The following is a 14,916-nucleotide window of genomic DNA, read 5'->3' as shown; positions in this document are numbered from 1 at the left end:
GCGGAACACTGGACTCCCCGGCGCTCCCGGGCCGGGCGCGCGCCTTCAACCAAAATGGCGCGGGAGGCCTCGGCCGGGGCACGTGACCGCAGCCCCGCCCCGGGCCCGCCCTCGGCGCCGCCCGGAGCCCGGCGGCTGGCGGCTGGCGGCTGGCGGCGAGCGGCGCGGGAATCATGGCCCGGGGGCCGGGGGGCGCCGCGGCCGTGCTCGGCCCGCTGCTCTGGGGCTGCGCGCTGGCGCTGCAGGGCGGGATGCTGTACCCGCGGGAGAGCCCGTCGCGGGAGCGCAAGGAGCTGGACGGCCTCTGGAGCTTCCGCGCCGACTTCTCCGACAACCGGCGCCAGGGCTTCGAGCAGCAGTGGTACCGCACGCCGCTGCGGGAGGTGCGGGCTCCGTGGGGACCGGGCGCGGGGCCTGGGCAGGGAAGCGCCTAGAAGCCAGGTCGGGGGCGTGGGGAGCTACTCCTGTGCCCTCGGAGCTGCCGGCGAGGAGTAGGTTAAAGGGGAACGGGCTTGGAGGCCGCGGCCGGCCGACTGAGAAGGAGGAAACGGGCGGAGGGCCAGCGCCTGGCTTCTGTGGGGCCGGGGCGGGGGGCGCCAAGTTCCCCGCTGGGGCCCCGTGCGGCGGGGGAGGCTGAGCTAGAGCAGTGTTCGCGGCACCGAGCGGCCAGGCAGCAACAGGAGGAGAGATTTTTGACATCGTGGGGCCAGCTCTGTCCTGGCAGGAAGGACCTTGGGTTCCAAGGTTCAGGTAGAGGATGGGGCTTGGCACCCAGCCAGTCAGGGACCTCACTTCAGACCTCCCCTCTGACTTGGGTCAGATCGTCTGAGAATTGGGACTGGAGCAGGCCTTTGTGCCCATCCGGCGCTCGCCTCTCCTAGATCCTCTTTTTTTTGGTCTTTGCCGCCCAGCATTCAGCAGGGGAGGAAAAAAGTGGGGGCTGGGAATCAAGCATGTGCCACGCTCATAGTTTCCTCAGCAAAGCAGCCCCTGCCCCCGGCCAACCTTCCTCCCTGGGGCAGTCATCTGATCATCTTCCTCTTGCAGAGTCTGGTCTCTGTAGATCCTTTTTGCCTCAGGCTGGGTTGTGGCCCTGTGCTCACCCCTTTCCGTGGAGACTCTGGTGCAGTCCGCCCTGAAAAAGAACTTCTGGCCCCTGTCAGCCCTCGGACGCAAACACACATCCTAGCAGTTGATCTCTCATCAGCAGGTTATCCACCCATGCAGCCAACATGTATGGAGTCCCTACTATATGACAAGGCTTGAGGCAGACCCTGGAGATACAGCTGTGAAGGACAGAGGGAATCCTTGCCTCCTTGGAGGGCAAACACCCATACAGATGTCTTCAGGAACCTCCGTCCCAGGCTGCTTTCACGCTATTACTGAGCTCTCTGCTCCACTCCTGCCTTGCCTTCTCTCTGACATGTTTAAGGGTCTAGAGGTTCAAGGGATTCCCTGCAGGGCTCAGGGTCACCCAGTTCTGCCAGGATGTCCGGAGGCAGTATCCTGTGGGTCCTGGCCCCAGAGGCTTTCCCTGACCCCTAAGATGGTCCCCTGCCACTCTCCACACCCTGGCAGGCTTTATTTCCTTCATAGCACCTGACAGCAGAGGCCTTGTTCACTCTTTTATTCCTAGCACCTAGAACAGTGTTGTAGGTGTTCAGTGTACACTGTCAGTTGAATGAGTGAGTGACTACTTCATGGAGTTATGAGAATTAAATGAGCTCCATAAAAGACCTTGGTCAGAGTCTGGCAAAGAATAACAATGGTGCGGCAGCCTGGAATCCCAGGGTCTGGGAGAAGTCGTCTTGTCCTGCCTTCTTCCTGCAGGCAGGGTTGCCTGGGGACCTGGCACTTGGGGAAGGGGATTGCCTGGGCCCTGGTCTTAGATTCCTAGGTGGTCTGGACCTGATCCTGGCCCTTCTTTCCCCAGTCGGGCCCCACCCTGGACATGCCAGTTCCCTCCAGCTTCAATGACGTCGGCCAGGATGGGCAGCTGCGTAGCTTTGTTGGCTGGGTGTGGTATGAACGGGAGGTGACCCTGCCCCAGCGATGGACCCAGGACCTGGGCACGAGAGTGGTGCTGAGGATTGGCAGCGCCCACTACTACGCCATTGTGGTCAGTGCAGCAAGCAGCAGGCAGGGCGAGTGGGCAGGTGCAGCTGCTGAGCATGCATGTGGCTGCCTTGGGGTGCCTGGCTCCCAGCTGTCACCTGACAGCGTGCTTCCTGGGGTGGATGGTGGAGCGTGCTCATGCCCTATACTGGAATCTGTGCCCTGGGTTGGGGTGGGTTGCCTAGTCTGCTCCTTTGGGGCTCCATTTCTCCATTCCTGAGGAAGGTGTCAGCTAGCAGGGCCCTCAGCCCCCACATACTGCACTTCTGTTTGAGGGAGTGCCTGAGAGGGCAGGGACCCCTCCTCATGCTCTGCCTGCTGCTCCTCCCCGTATCTCCTTGTGTCTGCAGTGGGTGAATGGGGTCCATGTGGCAGAGCACGAGGGGGGCCATCTCCCCTTCGAGGCTGACGTCAGCAAGCTGGTCCAGAGTGGGCCCCTGTCCTCCTGCCGCATTACCATCGCCATCAACAACACGCTCACCCCCCACACCCTGCCGCCAGGGACCATCCTCTACCAGAAGGACACCTCCAAGTGAGCAGCACCCTGCTCCCTCCTCTCCCCGCTTCCCACCCTGCCCAGTGGTCTTCCCACTAGGGGCAGGTGGCCTTAGCAGAGGTGAGGTTGAAGGCCCCAGAGTAAGGCCCCAGTTGGCCACTGTCCTCCCACCCTAGGTACCCCAAGGGTTACTTTGTCCAGAACACACACTTTGACTTCTTCAACTACGCGGGACTGCATCGGCCTGTGCTCCTCTACACCACACCCACCATCTACATTGATGACATCACCATCACCACTGGCATGGACCAAAACACTGGTGAGGGCTCCTGGCAGGATCTGCCTCAGCCAGGCCCAAAGTGGCTCTGTTCCCTGTTTGGAAAGATCCCCCAGGAGAAAGGCTCTCCCAGCATCTCTTAATCCTCACAGGTTCCCATCCACCTAAGAAGCTAAAATCCAGCCTGTCTGCACTGGCAAGGGCTTCAGAAATACCCATGTGGTCTGATCTCATTTTGTGAGGAAATAAGGCCCAGTGAGAAGTGGGGCTTGCTTAAAATCACATAGTTCAGGATGAATAGCTCAGGGTTCATGGAAATCCCATGTCTTGTCCCCATTGTATCACCCTCATTTAATCTCTCCTCACTGCAGATTGAGCTCAAGAAATAACTGGTGGTTGGCTGGAGTCTAAAGGTCTAAGCGGATTCCTCAGGGTAGTGGCTGCAGCCTGCTCTCTTCTCTGTGACCCAGGTCGCATCTCTCCCTCTTCTCTCTTGTCTGATCTCTCTTGTCTCTTGCAGGGCTGGTGAATTACAAGGTTTTTGTCCAGGGCAGTGAACATTTCCAGCTGGAAGTGCGTCTTCTGGATGAGGAAGGCAAAGTCGTGGCCCAGGGGACGGGGGGCCAGGGCCAGCTCCAGGTGCCCAGTGCCTACCTCTGGTGGCCATACCTGATGCATGAGCACCCTGCCTATCTATACTCATTGGAGGTAATGGTGGTTAGGACTGGGGTTATGGGAGGCCTTTTGCCCCATTCAGCAGTCCTGCCTGCCTTCAGCAGGGGTCCAGGACAGGTGGACAGGTGGACATGGTCCTCTGAGCTTCCGAGTCAATCGGATTGAAGTGTTCCCAGGCTGACTTTTTTCAGCCCTTGGTAGGGAGATCCAGTTTTGAAGAACAGACCCCAGGGGCAGAGTGGGCAAAGATTCCTCCTTGCTATTGGCAGAAGCCTGTAATTTCTGCATCCCTCTGCTTACAGTCCTAAAGGCGGGCCGCCGTGGTTTGTGAGGGCCTTCCTGCTGAAGGGCAGGCTCTGTGGGGCTCAGGCCATCAAGGAAGCCTCATGCACAGTGCTTGGCTTTCACAGGTGAGGCTCACTGCACAGACAGCAGCTGGGCCCGTGTCTGACTTCTACGCTCTCCCTGTGGGGATTCGCACTGTGGCTGTCACGGAGAACCAGTTCCTTATCAATGGCAAACCTTTTTATTTCCATGGGGTCAACAAGCATGAAGACGCCGACGTGAGTCGAGAATCCTGGGTCCCTGTGGGGGCTGGTTCTCATCTTTACCTTCCACATGCCCCCTGAAGTGGTTCAGGGCAGCTCAGAGCAGTTAAGCAAACTGCTCAAAACCGCTGCCCGATAGAGCCAGTGCTTGGGCTGGATAGAGGGGGAATGGCGTGACTCCTGAGGGCCCAGCTCTAGAAAGAAGTGCGTCTTGGACAGGGACAGAGGACATGGGGTCACTCTGCTCTGCTGTCCCCTAGATCCGAGGGAAGGGCTTTGACTGGCCACTGCTGGTGAAGGACTTCAACCTGCTTCGTTGGCTTGGTGCCAACTCCTTCCGCACCAGCCACTACCCCTATGCAGAGGAGGTGATGCAGCTCTGTGACCGATATGGGATTGTGGTCATTGACGAGAGTCCAGGCGTGGGCATCGTGCTGACGTGAGTGCCCACCTCCCACGCCGCTTAGCCTGCCCAACTTGGCCAGCGATGACACCTCCCTTTCCTCTCCCTGCCCCGCAGGCAGAGCTACAGCAACGTGTCTCTGCAGCACCACCTGGAGGTGATGGAGGAGCTGGTGCGCAGGGACAAGAATCACCCAGCTGTCGTGATGTGGTCTGTGGCCAATGAGCCTGCTTCCTACCTGAAACCTGCTGGTTACTACTTCAAGTGAGTACCCCCGCCGGCCCCAGGCTGGGCCAAGGATGAGACCTCAGCCCTTTGACCAGTCAGCCTTGGCTGGCAGCCCTGGGAGAGCTGAGGTCAACCTTGGGACGGGCATGTGCTGTGAGAGAGTCAACATCTGCTCTCAGCCCAGACTTGAGGGTGCATCTATACCTGGTCACTTCAGGGGACCAAACACCTACCCACCCAAATTGTGATTTCAACTCCATGAGAGCCAGTGTCCCCTTTTCATACCTGAAATGAAATTCAGAGTTAACCTACCCTACTTATACACATAACTTCAAGTTAAAAAAGAAAATAATGTCATGTCCTAACTGTGGTATAAGGGACAGTCATTTATCAAATAATACTTGAATGCATGGGCCTGACTCCCCAGAAGATGCAGTGAAGGGCAAACACTTACACCTCAGTGTGGAATCCCCTGCACACAGCTACAGAGCTGACTGCAGGCCACCATGGTGGTGACTCTGACACCACAGGCGGCACTTTCTTTGTGGTAAAGTTCCAAACAAAACCGAGTATAATCTTCCCTCACTTTTTATGGTAGCTCTATTCCTGGGAAATTTAGTGTATGTTAAAATTCCAAAAAACACTTTGTGATGCTTTGGGCTCATCTGTGAAGGAGTTAGGCTTTATAAAACCAGCTTATCTAGGCATATAATTGTAAACAGGTTTTTCAATAACATGCATATTCCAGGTATTCTAAAGTCACATTGTTGACAGGACGAGGCCATCCAAAGTTCATGGTCCTGTTCTTGAAATGCCAATAACTCCTCCCTCTCTGCCCCACCTCCCCACCCCCCGTTGCAATGGACAGAAACACCAGTTGGGGGCAGTCTTCCCATAGTGGGAGGGTTTACTCTCTGAGGGAGGCTGCCCCCCCCACCACGCCCCCTGGTGTTTCTGTGGTTCTTTCTCTTACAGTCGCACAGTTGTAGCTTAGCCCGCAAAGAGGAACTACTATTTCACTTGCTGCAGAGGCAGCAGAGGCCGTTGGAACACTTTCTGAGGCCGACGGTGCATCCCTGTTTCACGGAGTGCTTGGAGCTGAGCCCTGTCTGTAGAGGAGGGAAGGCTCTGAGGAGGGGAGCCATCTGGGCAAAAGACAGCTCCCAGTGCGTGGGGTGCAAGATGTGTGGAGCCAGGGCTGGGGGGCAGAATTTTTGTTGTGAGGATGAAAGGAGTATTTAGAGGCTCTTAGGAATGGGTGCCTGAGGTTCCAGATGGGCTTTTTTGGGAGGTGGACAGAGGGATATGCATGATTTTGCAGCAGCAGGGATGGGGGCAACGTATGGAGAGAGCTGCCCGGGCCAAGGAGCTCAGCTAGGCTTTGAAAATTCCCACTTGACAAACAGGCTGTTTCAGAGTGTGGGTTTGGGACTCGAGGGTAAGGGGTACTGTTCAGGCCTGCAGAACCCACAGCCTTCAACTGAGAAGAGCAATGGTGAGAGGGTGTAAAGGAAAGAAAACTAGCTGTGAGGAAAGAGAAGAGAAATATAGGCTTAAACAGTGAATGAGGGTGACCTGCACAAGTGAGGTCTCTGACAGGTGCGTGGGCCAAGCCTGACCGCAGGCTCATCCCTGTTCCTGCCATCCCTCCTTGGTTAATGTGATTCAGCATAAACGCTGTTTCTTCAGCGAGGCTGTCACTCACTCTCCAGTCTCAATTATGTGCCCTGTTATTGTCTCATAGAACCCTAATTCTTGCTACCACTTGTAATTGCAACTTGTAACGTGTATGTGTGTGAGTGTCTCTGCTCCCACTGCTCCATGAAGCTATGGATGTGGCTGTGAGTACCCAGCACACAGCCTGCCTCTTAGCACACGTTCTCTAATTATTTGTTAAATTAGTATCCATCCTAATCCACATCCCATCCATTCTGATTTTCAAGAGCTTTTTCAAAGATTCAGAACCTAGTTTTTGGCAGTGCCCAGCCCAAGGACCTCAGCTCTGCACGCCTGCTTGTTTCTGTAAGGATGGCCTCTACTCTGAGGGGTAGGGTTTGGGGAGGGAGAAAGAATGATGTCAGGGAACATGATCTAAGACTAGAGGAACATGTTTGCTTACCTGAAAAACACTTCAAGGTAGGGAGGAGAGCAGTTGTTTTGTTTTTTGCTTTGGCTGGGGAAGATGGGAGGGAGAAGATGAGAGGTGGGTGTCTGAGAGCCCTTCCTGGATTGATGGAGCCCATGTCTTCTGCCCTCCGTGGACAGGACGCTGATTGCCCACACCAAAGACTTGGACCCTTCCCGGCCTGTGACCTTTGTGACCAACTCCAACTATGCAGCAGACCTAGGGGTGAGACTGGGGTCTCCACACCTCTTCTCTTCTCCTCTGCCTGTCTTCTAGTGCGGCCCTGATGCTTGCTCAAACGCACTGCAGGGAAGAACTGTGAGCAACCAGTCCTGCCATTTTCATAGACGATCTTTAGGTTAAAGATAACTACCTGCTTGTTCACCAGGCAGTGTGGGTCCTGCATCCAGGGGGCTGGGCACGGGGCGATTTAACCCGCTCTCAGTGCAGACTCAATGTTTTATGCACCTCAGTTTAATTTTGTTTAATCTCAATTTAATTTGCTCATAAAATGGCAACGGTTTAAGGGAGCTTGAAGTTGTCGTTGTCCAGTGTTTCTCACGTCTGGCTGATCGTCAGAGCCACTAATCAAACTGTTTGAAAGTCCAGATCTCTGGATTCTGAGACTCTGATTTAGTAAGTCCAGGGTGGGAACCCGACTTTTTAAAGAGCTCCTCACTGATTCCAGTTATCAGCCGGCTTTGGGAACCACTGACTGGATCCAGCCCCTCAGACGGAGAATGGAAGGGACAGGCTCACACAGCCGCCAGACCACACGATCTCCCTCACCTCCCTGGGCATCAGAGCCCCTCAGAAACTGTGTTCATTTGCACTGAAGCTGTAAAACATGGGAGCAAGAAAATGCTTCTTCACTAGAGAACTGAAGGCCGGTACTTAAGAGGAAAGTGCTCCAGAAAGAGAAATCACCTAAAGAAAGAATGAATGAGAAGATGCTATATACAAATCTAAATTGTCAACACTGTCATTTTAACATGGTTGTTAAAAGGTTTGCAACCTTAGTGTTCCTTTGTCATCTCTCAAGAAGACCTCTTCCAAGAAGCGTAAAGACTGGTAAAGCACCAGCATGCACAGCACAGGCAGCCCTGGGTGTTCCGGAGCTGTATGGCAGCTCTTCCTGTTCTCGTCTCTCACATGGGTGGGGAGCCTGTGCCTGGCGTGTTCTGACGGTTGCCAGACTCATCTGGTGGGGTGTATGATCCGTGTCGATGTGTCCACCTGAAGGTCCCTCCCCCAGCTTTCTCCTCCTCCTGCATCTCTCCACTGCAGTCTGGAAAGGGGCTGCAGTCACTTGGGAAGATGGACTGCCTCAGTCCCAGTGCAGACTTTGGAGATGTGCATGTGTTCAGGTGACATTAGAGACTAGATAGCTGGGCTCGCGTGCTTTTGCTGCTCAGTCCTGAGTTCACTGTTTACAAGCGAGACAGTCCCACCCCGTCATTTCACCCTCCTTCCTAGGAGGGAATTTTCCAGCCACTTTGTGGCCCACAGCACTAGCTCACGTATGGCATGATGAATCGAGATTGTTTATGAGCAGAAAAACTGCATCTGTCCCTCAGTTGGGAGCATTTCTCCAGGGCCAGCTTGAAGGAAGACCAGGGAGGGGACTACCACCTAGAGAGGAGCAAAATCCAGTGGGATGGGCCCTGGGCTTCCACTGAGGCCAGCTTGCCGAGTGTGTCTTCTGCCTCTCATGGCCCTCACCAGAGCAGCCAGGTCAGCAGTGTCAGCCCAGAATTAGAGACTTGCTCCATTCCAGTCACTTCCTGAATCTATTTCCTCCACCTGTGAGCATCTAAATAATTTTCTGCATCCCCTTCTTACCTTCTGTGCCAGAAGAGTCCCCTGAGTGTGAGAGTCCTAACGCTATTATCCAGTCTTCTGGTTTGTGAACAAACTTTAATGCTCTTGTCCTAGGCGCCATATGTGGATGTCATCTGTGTGAATAGTTACTACTCCTGGTATCATGACTACGGGCATATGGAAGTGATTCAGCTACAGCTGGCAACCCAGTTTGAGAAGTGGTATAGGACTTATCAGAAGCCAATTATTCAGAGCGAGTATGGAGCAGAAACCATTGCAGGGTTTCACCAGGTAAGTAGTATAGAACATGCTGTTTATTTTTTCACTCTCTTAGACAGAGATGTCACTCATTGCTCCAAGCTGGAAATGTGCCTCCTTCCCTGTCCCTCGCTTGTACTGATCATCTCCGTGCAGTTCTTCATGCTCAGGCCAGCCTGCCCCTCTCCACTCACAGCAGCCAAGGACTCAGGCCTCTGCCTCACTTGCTTGGTGCTCAGCCTCCTTATTGGCTTTGTTTCCAGACAGTCTCCTACTGAATGGTCCTGTCATTGGCTTCATCCTGTGGTCTAGGGGATGGAGCCTGGCCCGCAGGATGAAGCCCTCATCCCTGGTCAGGGCAGTCAGGTACTTTGCTGTCTGCCCTCTCCCAGGTCTTCTTCCTCCTCTGTGTCCACTCTTAGACCCTGGACTCCTTTTCACTGTGCTCATTGGCTCCTGCTCTGGCGTAGAGTATTCCTTCTGCCTAGAATGCCCACGTTAGCACCACAATTGCCAACTAATGGATTCTTATTCAGTGCTCAAGTCTCAGCTTAGCTGTCCCCTTTGGTGAGGTTTGCCCCCCGTGCCCCAGGCAGAGTAAACCGTTCCCTCTCCTCAGTCTCTGTCTCAGCATTTCTGACTATGTGCTGTCGTTACAGCCATGAGTTGCATAAAGACAGGGATCAGTTCTGAGGAATGCATTGTTAAGCTGTTTCATCCTTATGCGAACATCACAGAGTGCACTTACACAAACCCGGATGGTATGGCCTACTGCACACCTAGGCTGTATGGTACTAATCTTACGGGGCCACTGGTGTATATGCGCTTGTCGACAGAAATGGCATTATGCAGTGCCTGGCTTGTTTCTTTGGCTCTCTCCTTGACCACACTATGGGCTACAGGAGGGAGACCATTTATTGTTGCTTCCCAAGCACTCAGCAGTGTCCGGCACACAGCAGGTACCAAATGATTTGTTGAGGGAATGAGTAAAATCTTGGAGCAGGTTTTAATCAATTTTTCTCATTTTTTTCTCCACTTCCTCACCAAAGATATGTTGCTTTGTCTTGTGGGAGTTTTTTTTCAGGCCAGCCCCTCATCCCCACCCCAGCCACCTCACACTCATCAGTCACAACTACAGGGATTCCTTGTTGACACACATTTCTTAATTTGCTTATCCTCAGTATGTTGAACAGCTCTCCACAATGGACTGTATTATTCTGTTTACACCCTTAAATTCATCTTGCTTACACAGAATGCCACTTCTACAAACTGGTAATGTATGGGGAAATACCTTATAAAGACAAAGTATGTGCATATTTGTTCTCCCTCTTTGAAAAGGTAACCAATTCTGAATTTTTAACTCTGAGTCTAGGTCAGGACTGTCTGGTAGAACCTTTTGCAGTGATGAAGATGTTGTAAATCTGCATTGTCCAAAAGGGTGGCCACTAGCCACACATGGCTATTGAGGACTTGAAATGTGACTAGTATCACTGAGTTGAGTTAGTTTAATTTAGTTTTAAGTTTAAATAGCCACACGTGGCTAGCATTAAACAATACAGGGTCATTTCCATTAAAACAAAGTAAGAAAATCTACATCTTGCCTTCTCCTCATGTTCAACTTTGGATCGTACAGTTATATTTTCAGTGTATTCTATATAGCATTTCAATCCTTCTTCTTGGAGAGGAAAGCCCAAGCCAGCAGGGTTCTGTTCTCGCATAAAATGACTGAAATGCTGCGTCCTTGAGCATGTAAGACTTGAGCCCCCACAAAATTCCCATGAGATGAAAACTCAGACTTTATGAGCCAACATCTAGACCATTCTTAATCCACAACACGTGGGAGCTCTTAACCGAATACTGAGTGAGTGCATAGATGGGGCCTGCTTTTGTCACGGATGGCCTTCTCCTGCCCTGGCAGGTCTCAGCGTGCGTATTTCCTCAGGGAGCTCTGTGGCCCCCGTCTCAGTCAGCTCCCCCTGTTCCACATCCCCCCTCCTGGTTTTCATGCTCCCTCTTCACCCTCATCACACCTCTGCCTTGTGTCCTTGCTAGATTGTAAAGCCTCTGAGGGCAGGGACACTTAACTTTCTTGTTTATCGCTTAATCTGCAATGCCTACCATGTAAGCAGATACTAAATAATTATTTGTTGAACAGATGAATGTGCTAAACCACAGCTACTTACCCAGACCAGATACAGATAGATCTGAGGGGAGTTAAATCTGAGTCACACTAGTTCTCAAATTATGCACCTGCAGCTACTTAAAACTTGTTTTAAATTATTATTCAAAGACATAGTTCTACTTCCAGTGTAGTTCAGCTTTAAGACTGCACTGGTGAACAGAGATGGGAAAGTAAGATAAAGCAAATATCAAATTCAGTTTATAAATAAAGCAGTTACCAATTAAAGTTTTTGAAAAAATCTCTTCTTTTTACCCTGGGCTAGGTCATAGCCTAGCTGTGTCTCTATACCTGCTCCAGTGAGGCCTGCAGTCACTACAGCCCACCATGGGGACAGATATTTTGGTCATCATCATGTGGATCTCTATTTTTATCTAACATTTACAATTCTGCCAGTTCTGACTCGTAACTTCTGTCTCTGCCTTGAATTCCAGGACCCACCTCTGATGTTCAGTGAAGAGTACCAGAAAGGTCTGCTGGAACAGTATCATTTGGTTCTAGATCAAAAACGCAAAGAATATGTGGTTGGAGAGCTCATCTGGAACTTTGCTGATTTTATGACTGACCAGTGTAAGTGGCCGTTTGGTTTATGGAATGTACCATTTCTGATTTTCTTAGGTTGGCCTTTCAGTTCAGGACATTTGGTTATAACAACACTGGAAACAAGAGGGAGAAAGCTAATCTAATCTATGTAGGCTACATAGGGAATTTCCTAGGAAAATTTGTGTTTAGCAAGCAGCAATCACTTGCCTGCTTCTCCAGTCATTTTATGGTAAAAAAGCAAATGGGAGAGCCTCCTATCTCGAGGCAAAAATGGCTAACTTGCCTTTGTCTGTTTCACAACGGCATAAGGAAAAAGTAGACCTCGTATTGAATTTAATTGTGAGATACACTCATTATTCCAGAGTAGGGTACAAAGCCCAAGAAACTCAAGATATTTTGGTCTGTTTTATATTATTCACTTGTAAAAGGCAGGTTCACTGAATCCAGGTAAGTTTCAAAGCATTTTGAATGGGGAGTGTGTAAGTCTTCAAAGAGAATACGACCTGTGCTCTTTCTCCAGAGGGGATAGATGAGGGCTACCTCACGTAAGTTCCAAATGAGTGTTCCCCATTTCCTTCTACACCTCAGGTTACTAGTATCTTAATACACCATAAACTTAGGATAGCAATTTGGGGAGGTGGGAAGGATTTGGTAGTAGTGAGAATTAAACTACTTATGGGACAAGGCAGATCTTTGGAAGGTTAAACTTGAATTAAAAATTAGCATAGAAAGAGGTAATGAGAAAAAATAAGAACACAAGCCTCTACTCTGCTTGGCAAATGAGATTAATGGCTTCTGGAAGTATCCTGGATGGCAATCTAGTTTTGTGAATAAGTGCACCGGCTCTGTGTAGTAAGAAGTTAGCTTTAGCCATGTGACCTTGGGCAACTTACCTACCCTTTAACAGGCCTGTAAAGTGGGGATAGAGCTAACACCTGGCAGGTTGATGGAGGGATTCCATTTGATGAAGTGCTTGGCACTGTGCCTGGCATTTGTTTATCGTGGAAGAAATTATTATTGCCTTGAACTTCTCAGTGAGAAGGACCTCCTTTCCATTTAACAAGCTGTGGTTTCATAGCGGGTAGAGAGAGTTTGTTGAGGGCGGAGCCCTGACTTCCTGGCTTCCCTCCTGGCTTCAGCTCTGGCAGACCAAGCACCAGCAGTGTGGACCCACCGGAAGTCTGCCCAGGAGGACTTTGAAATCTAGTAGATCCCACCTAGGCACCTTTGACTTGTCAGGAGTCTGGCTCCCACCAGGAGAGTTGTCTCTTCAGAAAGACCCAAGCTTTTCCAAGGGTAACACTGTTTTGGTTCCACTCCAGTTACCAGGGAGCTGGTACCCATGTTTTAAACCTTATTTTGCAAGGTAACAATTTTGGATTTTTTTCCCCTAACAGACATAAAATTAACACACCAGAGAGCTGAGGTATTTTGGGGGAGCAGTAGTATTTAAATCTTTAACCCACTAAGTGGCCACTTCAGACAAAGCAACCCTAAACTATAAGAGGACATTTCTATTTAGTGCTGCCCAGCTTGGCTCCAGGTTGTTTGCGATTTGGCCCATCAGAAGTCATCTGAAACACCTTTTACCTTGTTTTTAGCACCGCAGAGAGCAATGGGGAATAAAAAGGGGATCTTCACTCGTCAGAGACAACCAAAAGGTGCAGCATTCCTTTTGCGAGAGAGATACTGGAAACTTGCCAATGAAACCAGGTACCACGGGTCAGCTGTGAAGTCACAGTGTGTGGGAAACAGCCCGTTTACTTTTTAAACCAAGAACTACCTCTCTACTGAAACTGGTTCTGTCAGCCCCTCCTCCCCAAGTAAGGGGCGACTTCCACAGCAAACAGAGCAGTGCTTCCTGGACTGTGCATGGCAGACTGAAAAGTCTGGATTTTGTAGTAATCTGCTAGAAGGGAACATAAGAGGTGAAAATAAAGGCTTTTGTAGTATGTGAATAAAGAGTTGGCTTAAAAGTGACCATCTGTAAATCTATTGCTGCAAAGCATCTGAAATTATTTTTATGTGTCAAGCTGTTTTCATAGCATTAACTGAGGATAGATTCTCGAGAGACTTCTGCTTCAGCACTCACACCACATTCAAAGAGGCTGGTTACAGACTGTGTGCTTCCACAGGAACAGCCCCATAGCCTTACGGCCACCCGTGATCGTGTACCGAACCAGGCCAGCCTTGAGAGTAAAAGACAACTACTGTGAAACTCCGCAGATGAGCTCAAGTCCCAGCAAATTTAGAGAAAGTGTTATCATGCTGGAATAATGAAAAAGGTCTGTGGATCAGTTTGCACATAGTTAAGCTGACAAATAGGCATAATCAAGGTAAAAGCTGAAGAACGTCTGCATCAGAAGGGAGCTCAGAGGGTAGCAGTTGTCCCAGGACATGGTTCCAACCTCAGCATTGTCTAGTTTTGACAGAAATGGAAAGATGGGCATAAAAACCTGTTGGCTCCATCACAAGTGACTCCACTGAACGTGACGAGATCTCTTTAAACAGACTAGGCCTGCAGACAAGTACTCCAGGCCTTCGTACCTCTGGGTGACCCCCACCTGCCCTGATCACAGACAGTGAATCTTTCCTCCTCTCCTTCCACAGGCTCCAGTAAGGCAAGTAAGGTACATTATTCCTAAGATTTCAGTGTTCCTCAATCCTGGTTTAAAGCTGAATGCTTTGGAAAAATACTCCTTTTGGTGTACAATCAAATGGAAGACCATAAACCAATGCAGGTCTTAATACAGAAATGGTTTCACGTCACTTGTTGATTCCACATGTCTCAACACACAGCCTTTTTTACCTTCTTTTCCAAGCTCCATGAAAGAAACAGTAAAGATAATTTAACCTCGTTTCAGTGGCCATCTTGAGACCATTTTTAAGAAATGGAAGTGTAGTCAGTTCAACTAAGTTAGGAATTCTAGGGGCTACATATTCTGTTACCACTGAACTTCTCTTAAGTTCCTTGATGGAATCAAGTTTTGTGTTACAGTTTATTGTCAAGGAGTAATATATAAAATTCTCCACTTGACAAACACTTTTTAAAAATTAAGCATAATGGATACACTTAAATGTTTTACAAATTAGGGTAAGGTCTATTTCTTAAGTCCTAAGGTTCTAGCACAGAACACATTTATTCAGTAAAATATGGCTAAACTGTATTTCAGATGGATTCATCTTTCTTGCAGATGTTCCTTTTTTAGAAGACTTTAAGAGTATTCAAGGTGAGCTAAAGCAGTGAT

General features: G+C 50.3%; 1 protein-coding gene across 1 annotated transcript; it reads left to right on the top strand.

The window, feature by feature from the left end:
• The first annotated feature begins 116 nt into the window (after nucleotides 1-116).
• On the top strand, nucleotides 117-13,648 carry GUSB (glucuronidase beta). The gene is made up of 12 exons (XM_046668222.1): nucleotides 117-383; nucleotides 1,934-2,119; nucleotides 2,466-2,647; nucleotides 2,788-2,930; nucleotides 3,409-3,596; nucleotides 3,974-4,126; nucleotides 4,372-4,550; nucleotides 4,632-4,778; nucleotides 7,008-7,092; nucleotides 8,803-8,979; nucleotides 11,560-11,695; nucleotides 13,270-13,648. Exons 1-12 carry the CDS (start codon nucleotides 174-176, stop codon nucleotides 13,437-13,439), a joined length of 1,956 nt encoding a protein of 651 aa, XP_046524178.1. The 5' UTR covers nucleotides 117-173; the 3' UTR covers nucleotides 13,440-13,648.
• Nucleotides 13,649-14,916: the final 1,268 nt, after the last annotated feature.

This window comes from Equus quagga, chromosome 7 (genome assembly GCF_021613505.1).
Source record: "Equus quagga isolate Etosha38 chromosome 7, UCLA_HA_Equagga_1.0, whole genome shotgun sequence".
Lineage (NCBI taxonomy): Eukaryota > Metazoa > Chordata > Mammalia > Perissodactyla > Equidae > Equus > Equus quagga.
The sequence above is the reverse complement of the archived record's forward strand: the minus strand, read 5'-3'. Positions and strand labels throughout refer to the sequence as shown.